Source organism: Eschrichtius robustus, chromosome 11 (assembly GCF_028021215.1).
Source record: "Eschrichtius robustus isolate mEscRob2 chromosome 11, mEscRob2.pri, whole genome shotgun sequence".
NCBI lineage: Eukaryota > Metazoa > Chordata > Mammalia > Artiodactyla > Eschrichtiidae > Eschrichtius > Eschrichtius robustus.
The window spans coordinates 19,272,804-19,290,200 of NC_090834.1; the positions used below are offsets into that span (position 1 = coordinate 19,272,804).

Sequence of the window (17,397 nt, forward strand, 5' to 3'; positions counted from 1 at the left end):
CATCCAAACTCCTTCAGAGCAGCCTATTCCCACTGTCTTCACTAGCCCCGCCTGGCCCCGACAGGCAGCCCTATGCCCTCAATTTTTTGCCATCTGGCTTTCTTGTCCACCACTTCACTGAACTGCTCTAAGGTCACTGGGGACCTAAATCCAATGGACACTTACATTCTCTGAAGGATGATGCTGTCATCTACTTCCTCCTTCTTGAAACTCTATCACCTCTCTCCTTCCCAGAATTCTTTCTCTGCTTATTACTTAAACGTTGTCAGTACTCACAATTTTCTGAAATCTCATCCATTTTCATGATTTTAATGACTGCTGATATGTGCTGATGACATTCAAATTTTTATCTTTCCATGTCTTCACATGCAGGTCCAGTTATCTACCAGTTTGTCTCCTGAATTCTACAGGTGCTTTAAAATTCAACGTGTCCAGAACTAAAGTCTTTTCCCCAATTCAGTTCTTTATCCCCTATTTCCAAACTCAATGATACCACCACCCAACCTTAGTCACACAGATGGGGGTTCAGCCTCCACCTCCTACTTCTTCCTTACTTCCCAAGATCAAGTCTTGCTTGTAATTTCCTAAATACAATTAGAACTTATTTCCTCCCTTCATCTATACCTTATTTAAGACCCCTTTCTTCTTGCTGTTACCTGGTCTAGAAGTTACCAAATTGCTGTTTGGTGGAACCAGTTGTTAGGCAGTTCTATTAAAAAAGGACTCTAGAGTCAAATAGCTTTGAGGATGGCTGTGTACCATAGTATGCCTGCCATGACGATCCAGAATGAACATTAGCCGACAGCAGCCCTGAGAAGCTGTGCAGTAAAGAAACCTGATTACCTTTACTTAAGCCAGGTTCTCCCTTCTGCCGGCCTATAAACCTTTCAGTAGGGACAGGAGAGGAGGTGGCAGCGTGAAAGTCCCACTCGAAAATAAAAAACACTGCTCCTCAGAAGAGTGGGGCATAATTGTCTCCAGGCTTCTTTAAATTCCTCATCCATACTGACGTCAGTGGTCTAAAATGCCACCTGAACTTGTCCTTTCCATTCTTAGCTATTTTCTGAGGAAACCAGCTCCACGCACATGGACGGCTAAGACCCGCTCCCCTCCTCCTCGCTGCCTCCTTTAGGGGCGCTTGCCACTGCCTGGTGACACTGCACTGATGCTCCAGAGCCTGTGCCTGTGGCTCCGTAACACACCCCTCGCGCACTCACGGCTCTGGACTTACGCTGTCCTCTCTGCCTTGAGTGTCCTTGCCCTTCACCGGCTGACTCACCAGTTTTTCACGAGTCCTTTAAGACTTAGCTTAGGGACTGCCACTTTCGATGATTTTTCTTTGCCTCACAGCTCCCCCTCTTCTTCCACAAATACTGACTAAACGCCCTGAATATGCCCGTCACAGCATGTCACGCGCAGGATGAGACATCTGCTGTGCGTCTTCCCCTCTCACTCCACTGCTAAAGGGCCAACGCTACATCTTGCTCATTGTTTCACTCCTCTAACACTCAATCCGTGACGAATGAACTAACTAGTACTCTAGTAGTCCTCTTAGTAACAATCAGGCAGGACCTTTTAGAAGAAATCTGACACTCCAGCTCTTCTCTGATCTCGCCTTTCAGTCTGATTGAACTAAAGACTTATCTGTACATGTTTTACCAGGGAGACATAATTTAATCCAGAGATGTGTCATCACATACTCTTACATACTCTGCCGTTTAAAAATTCTGCTCAGATGGGGGAAGGAGACAGGTGTGCTTTCTGACAGCCCCACTGTTTTGCACTTCTAGTACTCACTGGCTTCTCTCTCGGTGCCTTCCTTAAACCCTTCCTCTCTTAACAAGGAAACAGGATAACAAAGTAATTAAGAGCCTGGGTTCTGCCTATCTGTGAAAGAGAAACATAGCCAAGGACATAGAGAATAGACTGGTGGTTGCCAAGGGGGAGGCGGTGGGAGAGGGTTGGATTGGGAGTTTAGGATTAGCAGATTCAAACTGGTGTATATACAGGATGGATAAACAAAAAGGTCCTACATGGGACTTCCCTGGTGGCGCAGTGGTTAAGAATATGCCTGCCAATGCATGGGACACGGGTTCGAGCCCTGGTCCGGGAAGATCCCACATGCCGTGGAGCAACTAAGCCCGTGCGCCACAACTACTGAGCCTGCTCTGTAGAGCCTGCGAGTTACAACTACTGAAGCCCGTGTGCCACAACTACTGAAGTCCATGCACCTAGAGCCCGTGCTCCGCAACAAGAGAAGCCACCACAATAAGAAGCCCACGCACCTCAAAAAAGCCTCCACTCACTGCAACTAGAGAAAGCCCGCGTGTACCAACGAAGACCCAACGCAGCCAAAAATAAAAAAATAAATACATTTATTTAAAAAAAAGTGGATGTATTTAAAAAACCCCAAAAAGGTACTACTGTATAGCACAGGGAACTATGTTCAATATCCTGTGATAAACCGTAATGGAAAAGAATATGTAAAAGAATCTATATACATGTATAACTGAGTCACTTTCCTGTACAGCAGTAATTAACACAACACTGTAATTCTACTATACATCAATAAAAAATAAAATTTAAAAAAACTGCCATAAAAATCATCACATAAGGGGGACTTCCCTGGTGGTCCAGTGGTTAAGACTTCGCCTTCCAATGGAGGGGGTGAGGGTTCGATCCCTGGTTGGGGAGCTAAGATCCCACATGCCTTGTGGCCAAAAAACCAAAACATAAAACAGAAGCAATACTGTAACAAATTCGATAAAGACTTTAAAAATAGTCGACATCAAAAAAAATCTTTTAAAAAAAATCACATAAATCAGAAACAAATGAAACATAATAAAGTCCATACATTAAAAAAAAGAGCATGGGTTCTGGTCACATCCCAGCTTACCACTTACTTATAGCTGTGTAATTTTGGGTAACTCACATAATGTCTCCTCAGACTCCTCATCTATAAAAAGGGGGTGGTAATAGTTCCCTACCTTATAGTGTTGCTGTAATCCATAAACACGGTTAAGTACCTTGGTAAATGTTTGATGCTCTCTGGTTATTGTGAATTAAAATATGTCAATGGCTTCTGGCCATATGATTTATAATAGTTTGACATTTAACCAAATGGTAAAACTATTCCATTTATTATTCCCATCTCTTTTTACCCCTTACCCTGTTTTGTTGTTTATGTTTTCTCCCACCACAGAGTGTTAGTTCCAGGAGAGTAAAGGCTTTATTTTGTTCACTGCTGAAAGCAATAGCACCCAGAGAAGTACTGTACATAGGAAGCCCTCAGTAAACACTAGCTGAATGAATGGTGCAAAGTGTCACGAGGAAAAATACACCAAAACTTTCATTATAATAAAGAAGTATAGATAAATCTTTCTCTAATGGCTTCCAGTCAAGTATTTTAAAACACCATATGCTATAATAAAAGCATAAGTAATTTATTAAAATTTGAAGGCAAAAACATAATTTTAAAAGATTGTAAAAGATTTAGACCTATGTTAGGCATGATGGAGTATGGATGGTTTCTGGAAATTCACAATCAGATCCAAGAGTATCACTTTCAGAATGTTCTAGTAGACTGAGTTGACTTTTAGTTGTCTTTGATGAAACAGTCACTATTCTACTCTCTTTCTTAACAGAAATGTGTTTTTTCGAAGACTCACTTCTAATTGGTTCATTAAGCAAAGAATTATTTTGCCCAATTCCTTTGCTTTTCTGCTTTACAGGTGAGTCAGAGCAGGAATGCAGGTCCTTCCCAGGTAGTTTCTTAGCAGAGTATTTTTTGGTATATTCACCTGCTTTGCTCATTTTCTCTGAAGAAGACCTGCTATTTCTAGATAATTCCTCTTCTTTTCTTTGACCTCCAGTTCCAGAAATGATGTCTGCTGAAGGAGAGCATGTTCTAGCAATGAAATCTTCAAAAGACTCGTGCCGCTGCTCTGTGACTGGGACCCCCAGGTTGTCTTTGGAAGTTTCTAAGGCCTCCTGAGTAGAGACTGGGACATGGAAGGAGTCGAGAGGCAAAGGAAGCCCAGCATCACCTGTAATTTTCTGAAACTGGAGGGAAAGACAAAAGACAAGACAAAAATTCAGTGATGAACAAAGCCAACCATTAAAAAGTAGAGTTCAAAACTTCAATGTTACTCTGTGATCTTATTATTAACACAGTCAATTGATTATTCAGAAGATTTCAGAGCCAGTTTTTTCTAATTATATCTTGCCAAGTGATTCTCAGCTTAACCTAGCTATATCCAAGGCTATGTCCGCTACATTTTCAGACTTTGGTGATTGGGGTAGTTATTACCCATTTCCTTTCCCTCACTAAAAATGAAACTCTACTCTGTAAGAAAATTAATTTCTTTTCTATCCTCCAGGCACATGTAAACAGTATATAGTTTGTGACCAGACTGTGTTCTCAAGCTGTCAGTTCCCAAGACCAGTCTGAGATTGGCTGAGGTGGGCGAAGGGGGTTCCAAGTAAAGCTAGAGGAAAAGCTGACAGGTTTCCCCTCCCATTCCCATGACCAGGTGAGTCACTATAATATCTTACATATTAGCTATGTCAAGATTATTTATTTTAAAAATTATATCAGTACGTGTACCTTCATTAGTGTTCCTTCATTGTAAGCTGACTGCATACAAATAGAAACCTAGATAAAATATGAATAGAATAGACATTTATACAATTTAAAATTTGGAATATTTTCTGTAATGTTTTCTTTCTTCATTAAGGAGAGTTTGCTTTAACTCATAAATTTTCTAAAGAACTTCCAGTTTTCTTATGTACAACAATACAGTATCATGAAATGGGCCCACATTTACTAATCTCAGATTTGGAGAGGACTCCACAGTCCTCTAGCTCCCGAGCATGTGAACTATTAGAGACCGACCATTATTATTTTCTCTCTGACTTGGTCATTTCCTTTTTGCTAATCACTCTTAGAATCATTAAGTGCTGTCCTGTCCACTTACTTGGAGATTTTGCGTTTGTACTGGGGCACTCTGCTTTGATTCTGATTTTTCTTCTTCAAGTGCCTTCTTTTCTTCTTTAGGTGGACTACTAACAGTGGAATTCATCTGGGGACGACCTAGTAAATGAAAATCTGACTGATCTATACCAGCCATTGTGGCCAGCTGCCCAAGCCTGGACCAGAGGAGGAAAGGAGAAAAGACGAAGGTTATTATAATCACATAAGAGCAGTTTAGATTTCCCCAGACCTACAATCATGAAATACTTCTAAAATCTTAAAAGCCAACATCCTACTCCAGACTACAAGCCTCTCTCTCCCCCAAATTCTCAGCCCTTTCCAGATTCATCCTCTAGGAGACATCCCACTGTCTCACTAGCAGCTTCAACATGTACCATGCACGCCGTCCACTGCCTGCCACACCTCCATTCCCACACATCGTTACCACCTTTCCTCCAGTTTCCAAGAATGTGTTTGTTCCTTCCTTCCCAACACCAATTCATTCACTGACAAAACACCACTCCATCAACTATCAATCTCCACTTCCCTCTTTCAGCAAAATTGCTCCCGGTTGAGAACCACTGACCTATATCTTCCCTGCAGATTAATCATAATTTTTATGTCTAAGACAAAAATAACTTTAATTCAAACTTATCAAACAAGCAAAATAAATGAAAGATAGGAAAATTCTTATCCATTCCCGAATATTTTCAATGAAAACTGCCCTCAATTTAGTCTTTACAAAAAACTATACCTACTAATTACTCTGTCTACAGGTTACTGCTTTATAATGGGCTCCCCACTCTACCAAAGCAGGCTCCCCTATCTGCATTTCTTAAAAAATTTAATTCCTCATTTTAAAACGTCTATATTACCTATAATTGCAATAAATTTGGCTAAATATGGCCACGTAAGTGATGAAAATTGCTCCAGTTCCTCAGCAAACTACCATTATAGTCGCAAAGAGGAGAACGCCATGAAGAGAAATGAACTAACCCAGCATCTTTAAGGAGATCCAAGGAAGCATGGAACATCTGGAAAGAATTCTCAATGCTGCCCAAAACACCTTCATCATCCAGGATCATGCTTGTCAATGAGTGGGCATGAAGGGCTTCAGACAAAGAGAAATTTATATTTCTTAACTGGGCATTTTCATGTTCCAGCTATAAAAGAAGACTGAAAATGTCTGACATGATTTTTTCTCATTGTCATCAAAAGTAGTCTTGTCTAGTTTCAAGGAACAAAACTAAAACATTCAAAATGTAATTAATCTGTAATTAACCTAACTCTCCACCAGTAAAGACAGAGACCATATCACATAATAACCAAAACCCCCAGGCACCCAACAAAGTTTCCTATATAACACTTAGATGGTATATAAATAAACCAAAGTTATCGTTTTATTAATGATCTTTCACAAAAGATCACATTTCTAACTGGTTAAATTCATAATGGAGCCTCATTCCACATTAGAAAATTACCTGCTTTAAGTTTCCCTTAAATTAGAAAGTGAATTATAGAATCTGATTTGAACAAAACATATTACAACTCTGCTGAATGTTAAGAATTAACTTTAGTAAGCAAAATATCTAATGCTTACGTTTAAAAGTCCTAAATCATACCCAACCCGATTTATTAAATGTACGATCGCCAATATTTTCTATGGCTTCTTCAAAATATTCACTCCCGTGCACTCTTCCCCTTCCGCTCATCACCTATGCACTTAAACCCCCCTATAAGCTCAACTCTAGTATTTCTCAGGAAGGCTGTTATGTTCATGATGCCCCTTTTGCCTTATATAAGCAGGTGCTCAACATTTATTGAATGCGTGTCCGCCAATCCAGTGGATGCACTTTGAAAAATTCCTCCCTACACTCAACCTATGATAAAGTATATTTATATAGAACTTTTTAGATTATGCCCTGCTTTCATGCACATTACCTAATGTAATTCTTATAGTATATATTTTTATCTTTCATTGCATTCTTAGAAGTTTTCCAATATCTTAAATTTATTTAAATGATTCACTTTCCTAATTCATTGCCAGGAGAGTCTCATCATGTCTTTTATGCTACCGTATATACAGTATATGCACAAAAAGTGCTTTCTTGAATCAAAGAATCATGAACAGAAAATAAGCTAATGTCATAAGAAAGCACACACACACACACACACACACACACAAAACGAGATTTTCACATCTTTAAAAACGTACTTTCTGGAATATAGATCACATGATCACTAAATATCAGTAAATGCAAAAGTCCATATGATACAACCAATCTGCAACATATTAGAGTTTTAAAGTTTACAAACTATGTGTATATGGCTTAAAATCAAATCAAAATAAAACCAAAACACTCTCAAAAGTATAAGAAATTGTTTACTTCATTGACTCATTTATCAGCCTTAAGTCTTATTACTCTTTCCTCCTTTAACTGCTTTAGGCACTCCTCCAGTTTTTCCTAAACAAACAGAGTAAATGTTATAACTAATTCGTAGTATAATATCCAAAAGCCTTTCCAGCTATAGGACTCATCAGGATTTAAGGGCATAGCCAGAAGTGAATTCAGATTTTAGTCTGCTACTGGTAATATCATACCATGCTAGTGAAATGAATTATCAAAATCTATCAAATTAGCATAGTAAAGATTTATTTAAATTCTACTTTTTCCAACATAAATTTGTGGCAGCCCACCATAAAAGGCATATGTGTATAACATAGCAAGTCAGAAATAAATAGTTAAGACCAAGAAAGAAAAATTCTATTTTTATTTGTGGGTCTCTCTATAGTAGGAAGTCCTATTAATGAACATGCTTAACATACCTGAATTGCATAATTGCAGATTCAAAAGCATATTTTTAAAAAGTAATCACTTTTAAAGCAATTTACAGTCAAGCACTCTTCCTGGAGTTCCCTGGGCATTAAATAATCTAATTATCAAAACCATAAGAGGGGGCTTGGCTTCCCTGGTGGCACAGTGGTTAAGAATCCGCCTGCCAGTGCAGGGGACACGGGTTCGAGCCCTGGTCCGGGAAGATCCCACGTGCCTCAGAGCAACTAAGCCCGTGCGCCACGACTACTGAGCCTATGCTCTAGAGCCCCCGTGTCACAACTACTGAGCCCGTGTGCCACAACTACTGAAACCTGCGCGCCTAGAGCACATGCTCTGCAACAAGAGAAACCACTGCAACGAGAAGCCTGCACACCACTACGAAGAGTAGCCCCCGCTCGACGCAACTAGAGAAAGCCCTGTGAGCAGTATCAAACACCCAGCGCAGCCAAAAATAGATAAATAAAATAAATTTATTAAAAAAAAAAAAAACCTTACGAGGAAAGAACAATCACTAACTCCGTGTTATTTTACAGATGAGGGAAACAGAGGCAGAGAAGTAGAGTAAGTAGAGCAGCACAGCCAAGGTCACACCACTAAGTAGCAAGCCACACTGTGGACTCAGGAAGCTGGGTGCCATTCCTGTTCACGGAGGTGGTAGTCTTCCCATTCACCAAGGTCAATAAAATAAAATGAACACTGATAAACTCTCTTAGGAGTTTTAGGAACTAAGACACTTCAGTCCTTGAGGTGGGGACACTGCTTGCAATAGGCAGAATTCTAACAGAGCCCCTAAGACTCCTACTTAACTGAAGTGCACAAACCTTCCACTTATCCAATCAAACTCTAAATCTAGGTGCGGCAGTGAAGGGATTTTGCAGACGGAATTAAGGTTCAAAATCAGTTGATTTTTTTAAGATAGGGAGATTATTCTAGGTGGATGTGACCTACTCAGGCACCCCATGAAAAGGACCTGAACTCTTCCTGAATTGAAGTACAAAAGGGACAAGAGGGAGACTCTCCATTGCTGGCTCTGAAGAAGTCCAATGCTGTGGCAGGGAAGGCAAGCGAGAGGCGTCTAGGAGCTGAGACTGTCCCCCGACTGACAGCCAGCAAGGAAATGGGGACCTCTGTCCTGCAACTGCAGAATCTGAATTATGCCAACAAGCCGAAGAAGCTTGGAGGCATTCTTTCCCAGAGCCTCTGGATGCTAACACAGCCAGACTGACATCCCGATTTCAGCTCTGTGACCCACACAAACTATGGTGAACATCCAACATTTGGGGCTCAGTGTGTTACACTTAAATTCCACGTGCTTTAACACTCTCAGGAGGGAAACCACATGTTCCCGTGTGTATCTGAGCAGGAAACCCAGTCACGCTGTGCCTGGACTTCTGACCTGCAGAACTGTGAGCTAGTCTAATAGGTATTGTTTTCAGTCAGTAAGAGTGTAGTAAAAGAATTAATATTCTACTCAACCTCCAGGTTCATGAACAAAATAAATGATTGTCATTGTTTTAGGCCACTGTTTCGGGGTGGTTTCTTATGCAGCGATAAACAATCAGAATACTTATGAGAACAGTAAGGTATATTTATACATTTTAACTGCTTTGAACAATCACTTAAAGAATGAGGAACTCTATTATATGCCATCATTGGGAGAGGAACTGGTGTCACTTTCTGGAGAGTAGCTTTTGGTACCTAACAACAATCCTACATCAGGAGTTTACCCTAAGGAAATCAAAGATGTGGGCAAAGATTTATCTACCAACGTGATGTCATAAGATTGTTTATAACCAAACCCTAGAAGAAAGCTAAGAGCCTCCAAATTGGGATTGGTTTCAATAAAAACAGCTCACCATCTGAAGGAATGCGCTATGAAGCCACTAAGAAAAGAATGACAGGAGGTCTCCACCAGAGTTAATGAATGGGCTTCAGGAGTTCTACATTCAAAATATATCTGTGTGTTTTTCCTGGGAGATGGTGCATAAGCTTAATCAAATTCTCTGATGTAGAAGAGTATTCAGTGACATAGCAAAATATTTTTGATACTTTTCTAAGACAAAAGAGCAGATTAGGTGTGTGTACATGCAGAGGTGGCTTTTATTTCCTTCAATAAGTTGTTCATTGTTTTCAAGCATTTGCTCAATGAACATATATCTTTATATTCAGAACATGTTTAAAAAATTGAGAGCCTAAGAACTTCAAATTCTTTAATGTTTCATTACTAAAGCCAGTCAAGTTTTCAATGGGGAAAAAGGGGAAAAAATTGCAAAATTCCTCTACTTTTAATATAATGGTTTAATCAATCTTCTAAAACTGATTGCAAAGAAATTCTAAACAAATAAGCAAACAAACAAAAAACCCTCACCACAGTCAGAGGAAAGTAGACTAAAATTCCTGACTGGTTCTATATAGCACATCAAAGTGCAATTACATGAAATAATTTCTCCCTCTAATGGAGGGAATTAGAACACAGTGTTAAATTTTTGTGAAAAAGGGTACCCTCCTCCTACAAAGTATTCATAATTCATGTCCCTTACATGGAAATATGGAACCAAAAAAGTTAGAAAGTAAAATTGCTTGATATTCCATTACTTAAATAAGACTAATGATAAGGCTTTGGAATAATTTTCCTTCCTGTCATCTGCTCTCCTTCCTCCCTTCTGTACACTGGCTAGGGTGATTTTTCTGGGACAAAGCTCCCATCATATTGGATATCAAATTTTATGTTCAACTTTTCTCCATTTAACATTGAAATCAATCATTTCTCATATAATCAGGGGATTCATAACCTTGTTTTTTTTTGTGGGCTACAAAATATTCCACTGAGTGGGTTTACTGGTTAACCATTTTACACATTTAAATTCTTTCCAACTTTTCAATATTATAAGACAAAATGACCGTTTTTATGCGTGAATGCTTTTTTCCATATTGAGAATAACGTTCTTGCAATAAATCCATAAAAGTGAGTTTGAGATCAAAGCAAATGAACATTTCTAAGGCTCTGAGGTACCTATCTCCAAACTTCTTTCCAAAAGGTTTCTGAGATTTTATACTGCCATCAGCGATGTATCACTTGGTATATAACCTCTACTATAACTGTTGGCTTACTTCCTCACTTAGAGTGCAAGTTATTTGAAGATAGGGGGCGTATTTTATTAAGTGTTTATCCCCAGCACCTGTGCCTAGCACAAAGTAGACGGTCAATAAATAATTGCTTAATAAGAAAAATCCCTGCCAATACAAAATGTACGTGTTTGAAAGACAGACTGTGTGTTTTTCTCTAACTGGATAGATGAAAACTTGTCATCTTCTTTAATGTGCAATTTTTTTGCTTATAATTAGTAATTAAATTTCTCCTTTAGATTATATTGTAAAAATTCAGATTCTCTGAGGCAAATGGGCCTGGCACTACCCATTAGATATATAACTTCTTTAAATGGTGATATTAATCATTCTCTAATTTACCACTCTTTGTGACGAGGATGGACCTGATATTAAGTGTCTCAAGAAGAAGATAGGAAACCACAGAGTTGTTAAACTCAAGTGCAAAGACTGGGGATTCAACACTATAGTTTATGCAACAACAATTCACATTACCATCTGCCAAAAAGTAGTCGGTTGTCCAATGGGGATTATAAACATCCATTTAACATGAGCAACTGAACAGATATTTTACACAGTAACTACTTCAAGTACTATTTAAAATCAGTTCTCTTTGTTTTCTTAAGCAATTGTTAATCCCCAATTTCGTGAATACTACCAAGTAAGTCACTTGAAAATCATCTAGAGCAATCTATTTCACTTAGCAAGCCTAAAGCTATAGTTCAACAATTTTATTTACTGTTCTGTGACAAAAATTACTATGAACAGCTATCCCCTGGATAAGTAGTCAGGTAAAGCTAGTTTGACTCACTAAATCTGATTTACTGAGTTAATAAGCCAGTTGATTTAGAATAGGTCTAATGCATATTTCTCATCCATTCTGCATTAAACTATTTCCCATGCCTAAAATGTCTTTTTTCCCATTCGTACATACCCAAATTCCTACTTCTGTGCTGTAGGGCTTGGCTCAACTACACCTGCCTTTAGTGAAACTTTTCTCACCTGCACAATTGGTGATAATTTTAGTCTCCTCAAGACTCCCACGGGGTTACCTCTGTTGTGACACTTGAGAAGCAACTTGAAACTCCCAATTACTTTTTGTTTTTCTTCCTGAGAGGGCTCATTAGGCAGAAGCCATGTGTGAGTTATCTTTTTTCCTCTATAGAAAGCACCAGAGACCGCCCACATAATAGAAGTTCCAAAATAAAGAATTCTGAACGACTGAAAAAGACAGGCAATGCAAGCCCATTACCTGTTCCTTTTTGCACGTTCTGCAGTACGCCACGGCAGGAAACCAGACACACCAGGTGGTAGAGGTTCAGGAGCATAACATTCTTTACCAGCAGAGTGTTTCCTTCCATTACTTACAGGTTTCTTTGCGGCCAAGCCTATGTTTGACAAAGCATGAAAAGAAGGAATCAAGATGCACCAAAGGTCTACAGAGCAACTGTCACACGGTTACACTTTGAAAGGAATCAAACAGGCACTTGACAATGATGCCAAGGCCATTAAAAAGAGGATCGTTTGGGCTTCCCTAGTGGTGCAGTGGTTGAGAATCTGCCTGCCAATACAGGGGACACGGGTTCGAGCCCTGGTCTGGGAAGATCCCACATGCCGCGGAGCAACTGGGCCCGTGAGCCACAACTACTGAGCCTGCGCGTCTGGAGCCTGTGCTCCGCAGCAAGAGAGGCCGCGATAGTGAGAGGCCCACGCACCGCGATCAAGAGTGGCCCCCGCTCGCCACAACTAGAGAAAGCCCTCACACAGAAACGAAGAGCCACACAGCCAAAAATAAAATAAATAAATAAAAATTAAGAGGATCGTTTTGTACAAAGGTTTTACATAAGCCAGCATTTTAAAAAAAATATAAGTTCTCTACAGTAACAAGTTATTTTAACTAAAACAAAAGTATTGAGATGTGCAGAAATGCAAAAATAAATTTTTAAAATAATCCCAAAGTATGATACATTTAATGTATCATGCAGAAACACTCAAGTTTACTGAATCTTAGAACACCTTTGGCATTTCTGAATCTCAAGGACAGAGAAACACAGATACACCCATGACTTCTGCCAAACAGAATCTTCAGAATTAGACCAAAATTTCAATTTAAGATGAATTTTTCTATGTAAAAACAATAAAAGTTATAAGGCTGCAAGTTGCTGGGTGGTTGGTGAGTCAATATTATCTCCTATAAGCCTGTCAACCTTCACTGCTCCTTTGATTTCATATAGAAAACACAAAAAAACAAATGAAACCCACTGGATAAAAGAGTGAAATGTGGAGACCTACCCTATATTTCAGTAGTAAAGAGGCAAGTATCTTTATATGAAATATTTGGTTGCAAAAATTAGACCTACGTGGTAATATTTTATTTAGAACAAGCCACATATTAAAATTCACATTTAAATATTTAATTTGAATTTACTGAAAACAAACATCATAGGTTAAAATGGTTATATTTATCCTTCAAATCTACTATATTTTATGTTATGATATTTATGTTATTTTATTTATTTTAATAGATATTTATTGGAGTATAATTGCTTCACAATTCTGTTAGTTTCTGTTACAAAGCAAAGCCAATCAGCCATATGCATACACATGTCCCCATATCCCCTCCCTCTTGAGCCTCCCTCCCACCCTCCCTATCCCACCCCTGTAGGTCATCGCAAAGCACCGAGCTGATCTCCCTGTACTATGCTGCTGCTTTCTACTATATTTTAGCAGCATTAGGATGCAGGGTAAAATGGAGTGTATGTGGTAATATAGAACAAATATTTCATAGAGTGTAGCTTATTGATAATCACCACACGATCCTGGGTGACTCACATGCCTCTTAAAAATATATAGGAGCTCAGTTCATTTTGTGCTATTTTATTGTGTTTTTTAACTTAATTACCATCAGAAAAAATGTTTGTATGCATGTGGTTTGTCTGTGTATACCCTTCCTTTACTTTCAGAAACTAAAGCAAATACATTTTTATTAAAAAAATTTTTAATTACACTTTTCTTGTTAGGAGATAAAAAAAATTTCTAATAAATGTTCCCATCTTTTTTTAGGCATACATAATTACAATATAAATGTGACACAATTCACACCATTATTTCACCCCTATACTCACCTGGATCTAGGTATATACCCAGATACTGATTTGGCTTACCTCTATGTCTCCAAATAACTGAGGCAAATACAAAAAAAAGCCCAAGAAACAAAATTACTCTTAAAATAGCTCAATGAGCTTGTATACTTCAGTTACGTTTCCACTTTGTTTAATCATGCTAAATAAAAAAAAAGTTTAATTGTTTTCGTCTCATTCCATGATGCCCTATTATATACCACCAGGTACTAATTTTACAGAATTCCTAATATGTTTTACATATACATGTTTTATTTATATATATTTCCATCTCTAATATCATAGCAAAAGTCAACTTAGCTATTTTAAGAATGCTTTACATATGATATAAATTTTTAATAATAATATCTAATTAGTGTGATATCACAAATCTTAACTTCTTTGTATATACTATTTGATTATTAAAATATCACTCTCTTGAAATAACAATTGGCAGACAATCATAAGCTTTTTTTTGACTTCATAAACACTCGTAACAACTTCTATTTAATACACTATTGTCTTTCACAGAAAGATAGACAAGATGAAAAGTCAGAGGGCTATGTACCAGATGAAGGAACAAGACCAAACCACAGAAAAACAACTAAACGAGGCAGAGATAGGAAACCTTCCAGATAAAGAATTCAGAATAATGATAGTGAAGATGATCCAGGACCTCAGAAAAAGAATGGAGGCAAAGATCAAGAAGATGCAAGAAATGTTTAACAAAGACCTAGAAGAATAAAGCAACAAACAAACAGAGATGAACAATACAATAACTGAAATGAAAACTACACTAGAAGGAATCAATAGCAGAATAACTGAGGCAGAAGAACGGATAAGTGACCTGGAAGACAAAATGGTGGAATTCACTGCTGTGGAACAGAATAAAGAAAAAAGAATGAAAAGAAATGAAGACAGCCTAAGAGACCTCTGGGACAACATTAAACGCAACAACATTTGCATTATAGGGGTCCCAGAAGGAGAAGAGAGAGAGAAAGGACCAGAGAAAATATTTGAAGAGATTATAGTCGAAAACTTCCCTAACATGGGAAAGGAAATAGCCACCCAAGTCCAGGAAGCACAGCAAGTCCCATACAGGATAAACCCAAGGAGAAACACGCAGAGACACATAGTAATCAAATTGGCAAAAATTAAAGACAAAAATTATTGAAAGCAGCAAGGGAAAAACGACAAATAACATACAAGGGAACTCCCATAAGGTTAACAGCTGATTTCTTAGCAGAAACTCTACAAGGCAGAAGGGAGTGGCATGATATACTTAGTGATGAAAGGGAAGAACCTACAACCAACATTACTCTACCCGGCAAGGATCTCATTCAGATTCGATGGAGAAATCAAAAGCTTTACAGACAAGCAAAAGCTAAGAGAATTCAGCACCACCAAACCAGCTCTACAACAACTGCTAAAGGAACTTCTCTAAGTGGGAAACACAAGACAAGAAAAGGACCTACAAAAACAAACCCAAAACAATTAAGAAAATGGTCACAGGAACATACATATCGATAATTACCTTAAACGTGAATGGATTAAATGCTCCAACCAAAAGACACAGGCTTCCTGAATGGATACAAAAACAAGACCTATATATATGCTGTCTACAAGAGACCCACTTCAGACCTAGGGACACATACAGACTGAAAGTGAGGGGATGGATAAAGATATTCCATGCAAATGGAAATCAAAAGAAAGCTGGAGTAGCAATACTCATATCAGATTTTAAAAAGTCTAAAGTCTTTAAAATAAAGACTGTTACAAGAGACAAGGAAGGTCACTACATAATGATCAAGGGATCAATCCAAGAAGATTATAAATATTTATGCACCCAACATAGGAGCACCTCAGTACATAAGGCAAATGCTAAAAGGGGAAATCAACAGTAACACCATAATAGTGGAGGACTTTAACACCCCACTTACAGCAATGGATAGATCATCCAGACAGAAAGTAAATAAGGAGGGACTTCCCTGGTGGCACAGTAGTTAAGAATTTGCCTGCCAATGCAGGGGACACGGGTTCAATCCCTGGTTTGGGAAGATCCCACATGCCACGGAGCAACTAAGCCCATGTACAACAACTACGGACCCTGTGCTGCTCTAGAGCCCACAAGCCACAACTACTGAGCCCGTGTGCTGCAACTACTGAAGCCCGCATGCCTAGAGCCCATGCTCCACAACAAGAGAAGCCACTGCAATGAGAAAGAAGCCCGCACACCGAAACGAAGAGTAGCCCCTGCTTGCCTCAACTAGAGAAAACCTGTGTGAGCAGCAACAAAGACCCGATGCAGCCAAAAAAAAAAAAAAAAAGTAAATAAGGAAACACAAGCTTTAAATGACACAATATACCAGAAGACTTAACTGATATTTATAGGACATTCCACCTGAAAGTGGCAGAATACATGTTCTTCTCAAGTGCACACGGAATATTCTCCAGGATAGATCACATCTTGGGTCACAAATCAAGCCTCAGTAAAGTTAAGAAAATACAAAATGTATCAAGCATCTTTTCCTACCACAATGCTATGAGATTAGAAATCAATCACAGGAAAAACTATAAAATACACAAACACATGGAGGCTAAACAATACGCTACTAAATAACTAAGACATCACTGAAGAAATCAAAGAGGAAATCAAAAAATACATAGAAACAAATGACAATGAAAACACAATGACCCAAAACCTATGCGATGCAGCAAAAGCAGTTCTAAGAGGGAAGTTTATAGCAATTCAATCTCACCTCAAGAAACAAGAAAAATCTCAAATAAACAATCTAACCTTGCACCTAAAGCAACTAGAGAAAGAAGAACAAAGAAAACCCAAAGTCAGTAGAAGGAAAGAAATCATAAAGATCAGACCAGAAATAAATGAAATAGAAACAAAGAAAACAATAGCATAAAACTAAAAGTTGGTGCTTTGAGAAGATAAATAAAATTGATAAACCTTTAGCCAGACTCATTAAGAAAAAAGGGAGAGGATTCAAATCAATAAAATTAGAAATGACAAAGGAGAAATTACAACTGACACTGCAGAAATACAAAGGATCATAAGAGACTATTATAGGCAACTATATGCCAATTACATGGACAACCTGGAAGAAATGGACAAATTCTTAGAAAGGTATAACCTTCCAAGACTGACCCAGGAAGAAATAGAAAATATGAACAGACCAATCACAGGTAATGAAACTGAAACTGTAATTAAAAATCTTGCAACAAACAAAAGTCCAGGACCAGATGGCTTCACGGGCAAATTCTATCAAACATTTAGAGAAGAGCTAACACCTGCCCTTCTCAAACTCTCCCAAAAAAATGCAGAGGGAGGAATACTCCCAAGCTTGTTCTA

The 17,397-nt window shown here is 38.4% G+C and overlaps 2 protein-coding genes across 3 annotated transcripts in view; one reads left to right on the plus strand and one right to left on the minus strand.

Moving 5' to 3' along the window:
- LOC137771947 (centrosomal protein of 78 kDa-like) overlaps positions 1–7,296 on the plus strand; it is a 60,722-nt gene extending 53,426 nt beyond the window's left edge. The window contains exons 6-8 of one of the 2 annotated variants that reach the window (XR_011075440.1): positions 3,873–4,124; positions 4,380–4,532; positions 5,057–7,296. The gene's annotated coding sequence lies outside the window, so the exon portion shown is untranslated. The remainder of the gene's footprint in view (positions 1–3,872; positions 4,125–4,379; positions 4,533–5,056) is intronic. The other variant, XR_011075439.1, reaches the window with a different exon arrangement.
- Positions 1,865–6,057, minus strand: LOC137772145 (centrosomal protein of 78 kDa-like). Its single transcript, XM_068556051.1, has 4 exons — positions 5,969–6,057; positions 4,977–5,148; positions 3,669–4,062; positions 1,865–1,887 (listed from the first exon to the last, which is right to left on the minus strand). Exons 1-4 carry the CDS (start codon positions 6,055–6,057, stop codon positions 1,865–1,867), a joined length of 678 nt encoding a protein of 225 aa, XP_068412152.1.
- Positions 7,297–17,397: the final 10,101 nt, after the last annotated feature.

Excerpts from the sequence above, each read along its gene's own strand:
- LOC137772145 (XM_068556051.1), bottom strand. The coding sequence starts at position 6,057 with ATGATCCTGGATGATGAAGGTGTTTTGGGCAGCATTGAGAATTCTTTC. Across the intron at positions 5,149-5,968 it reads GATCTCCTTAAAGATGCTGG|GCTTGGGCAGCTGGCCACAA; the intron begins GTTAGTTCATTT and ends CCTCTGGTCCAG. Across the intron at positions 4,063-4,976 it reads TACAAACGCAAAATCTCCAA|TTTCAGAAAATTACAGGTGA; the intron begins GTAAGTGGACAG and ends CTTTCCCTCCAG.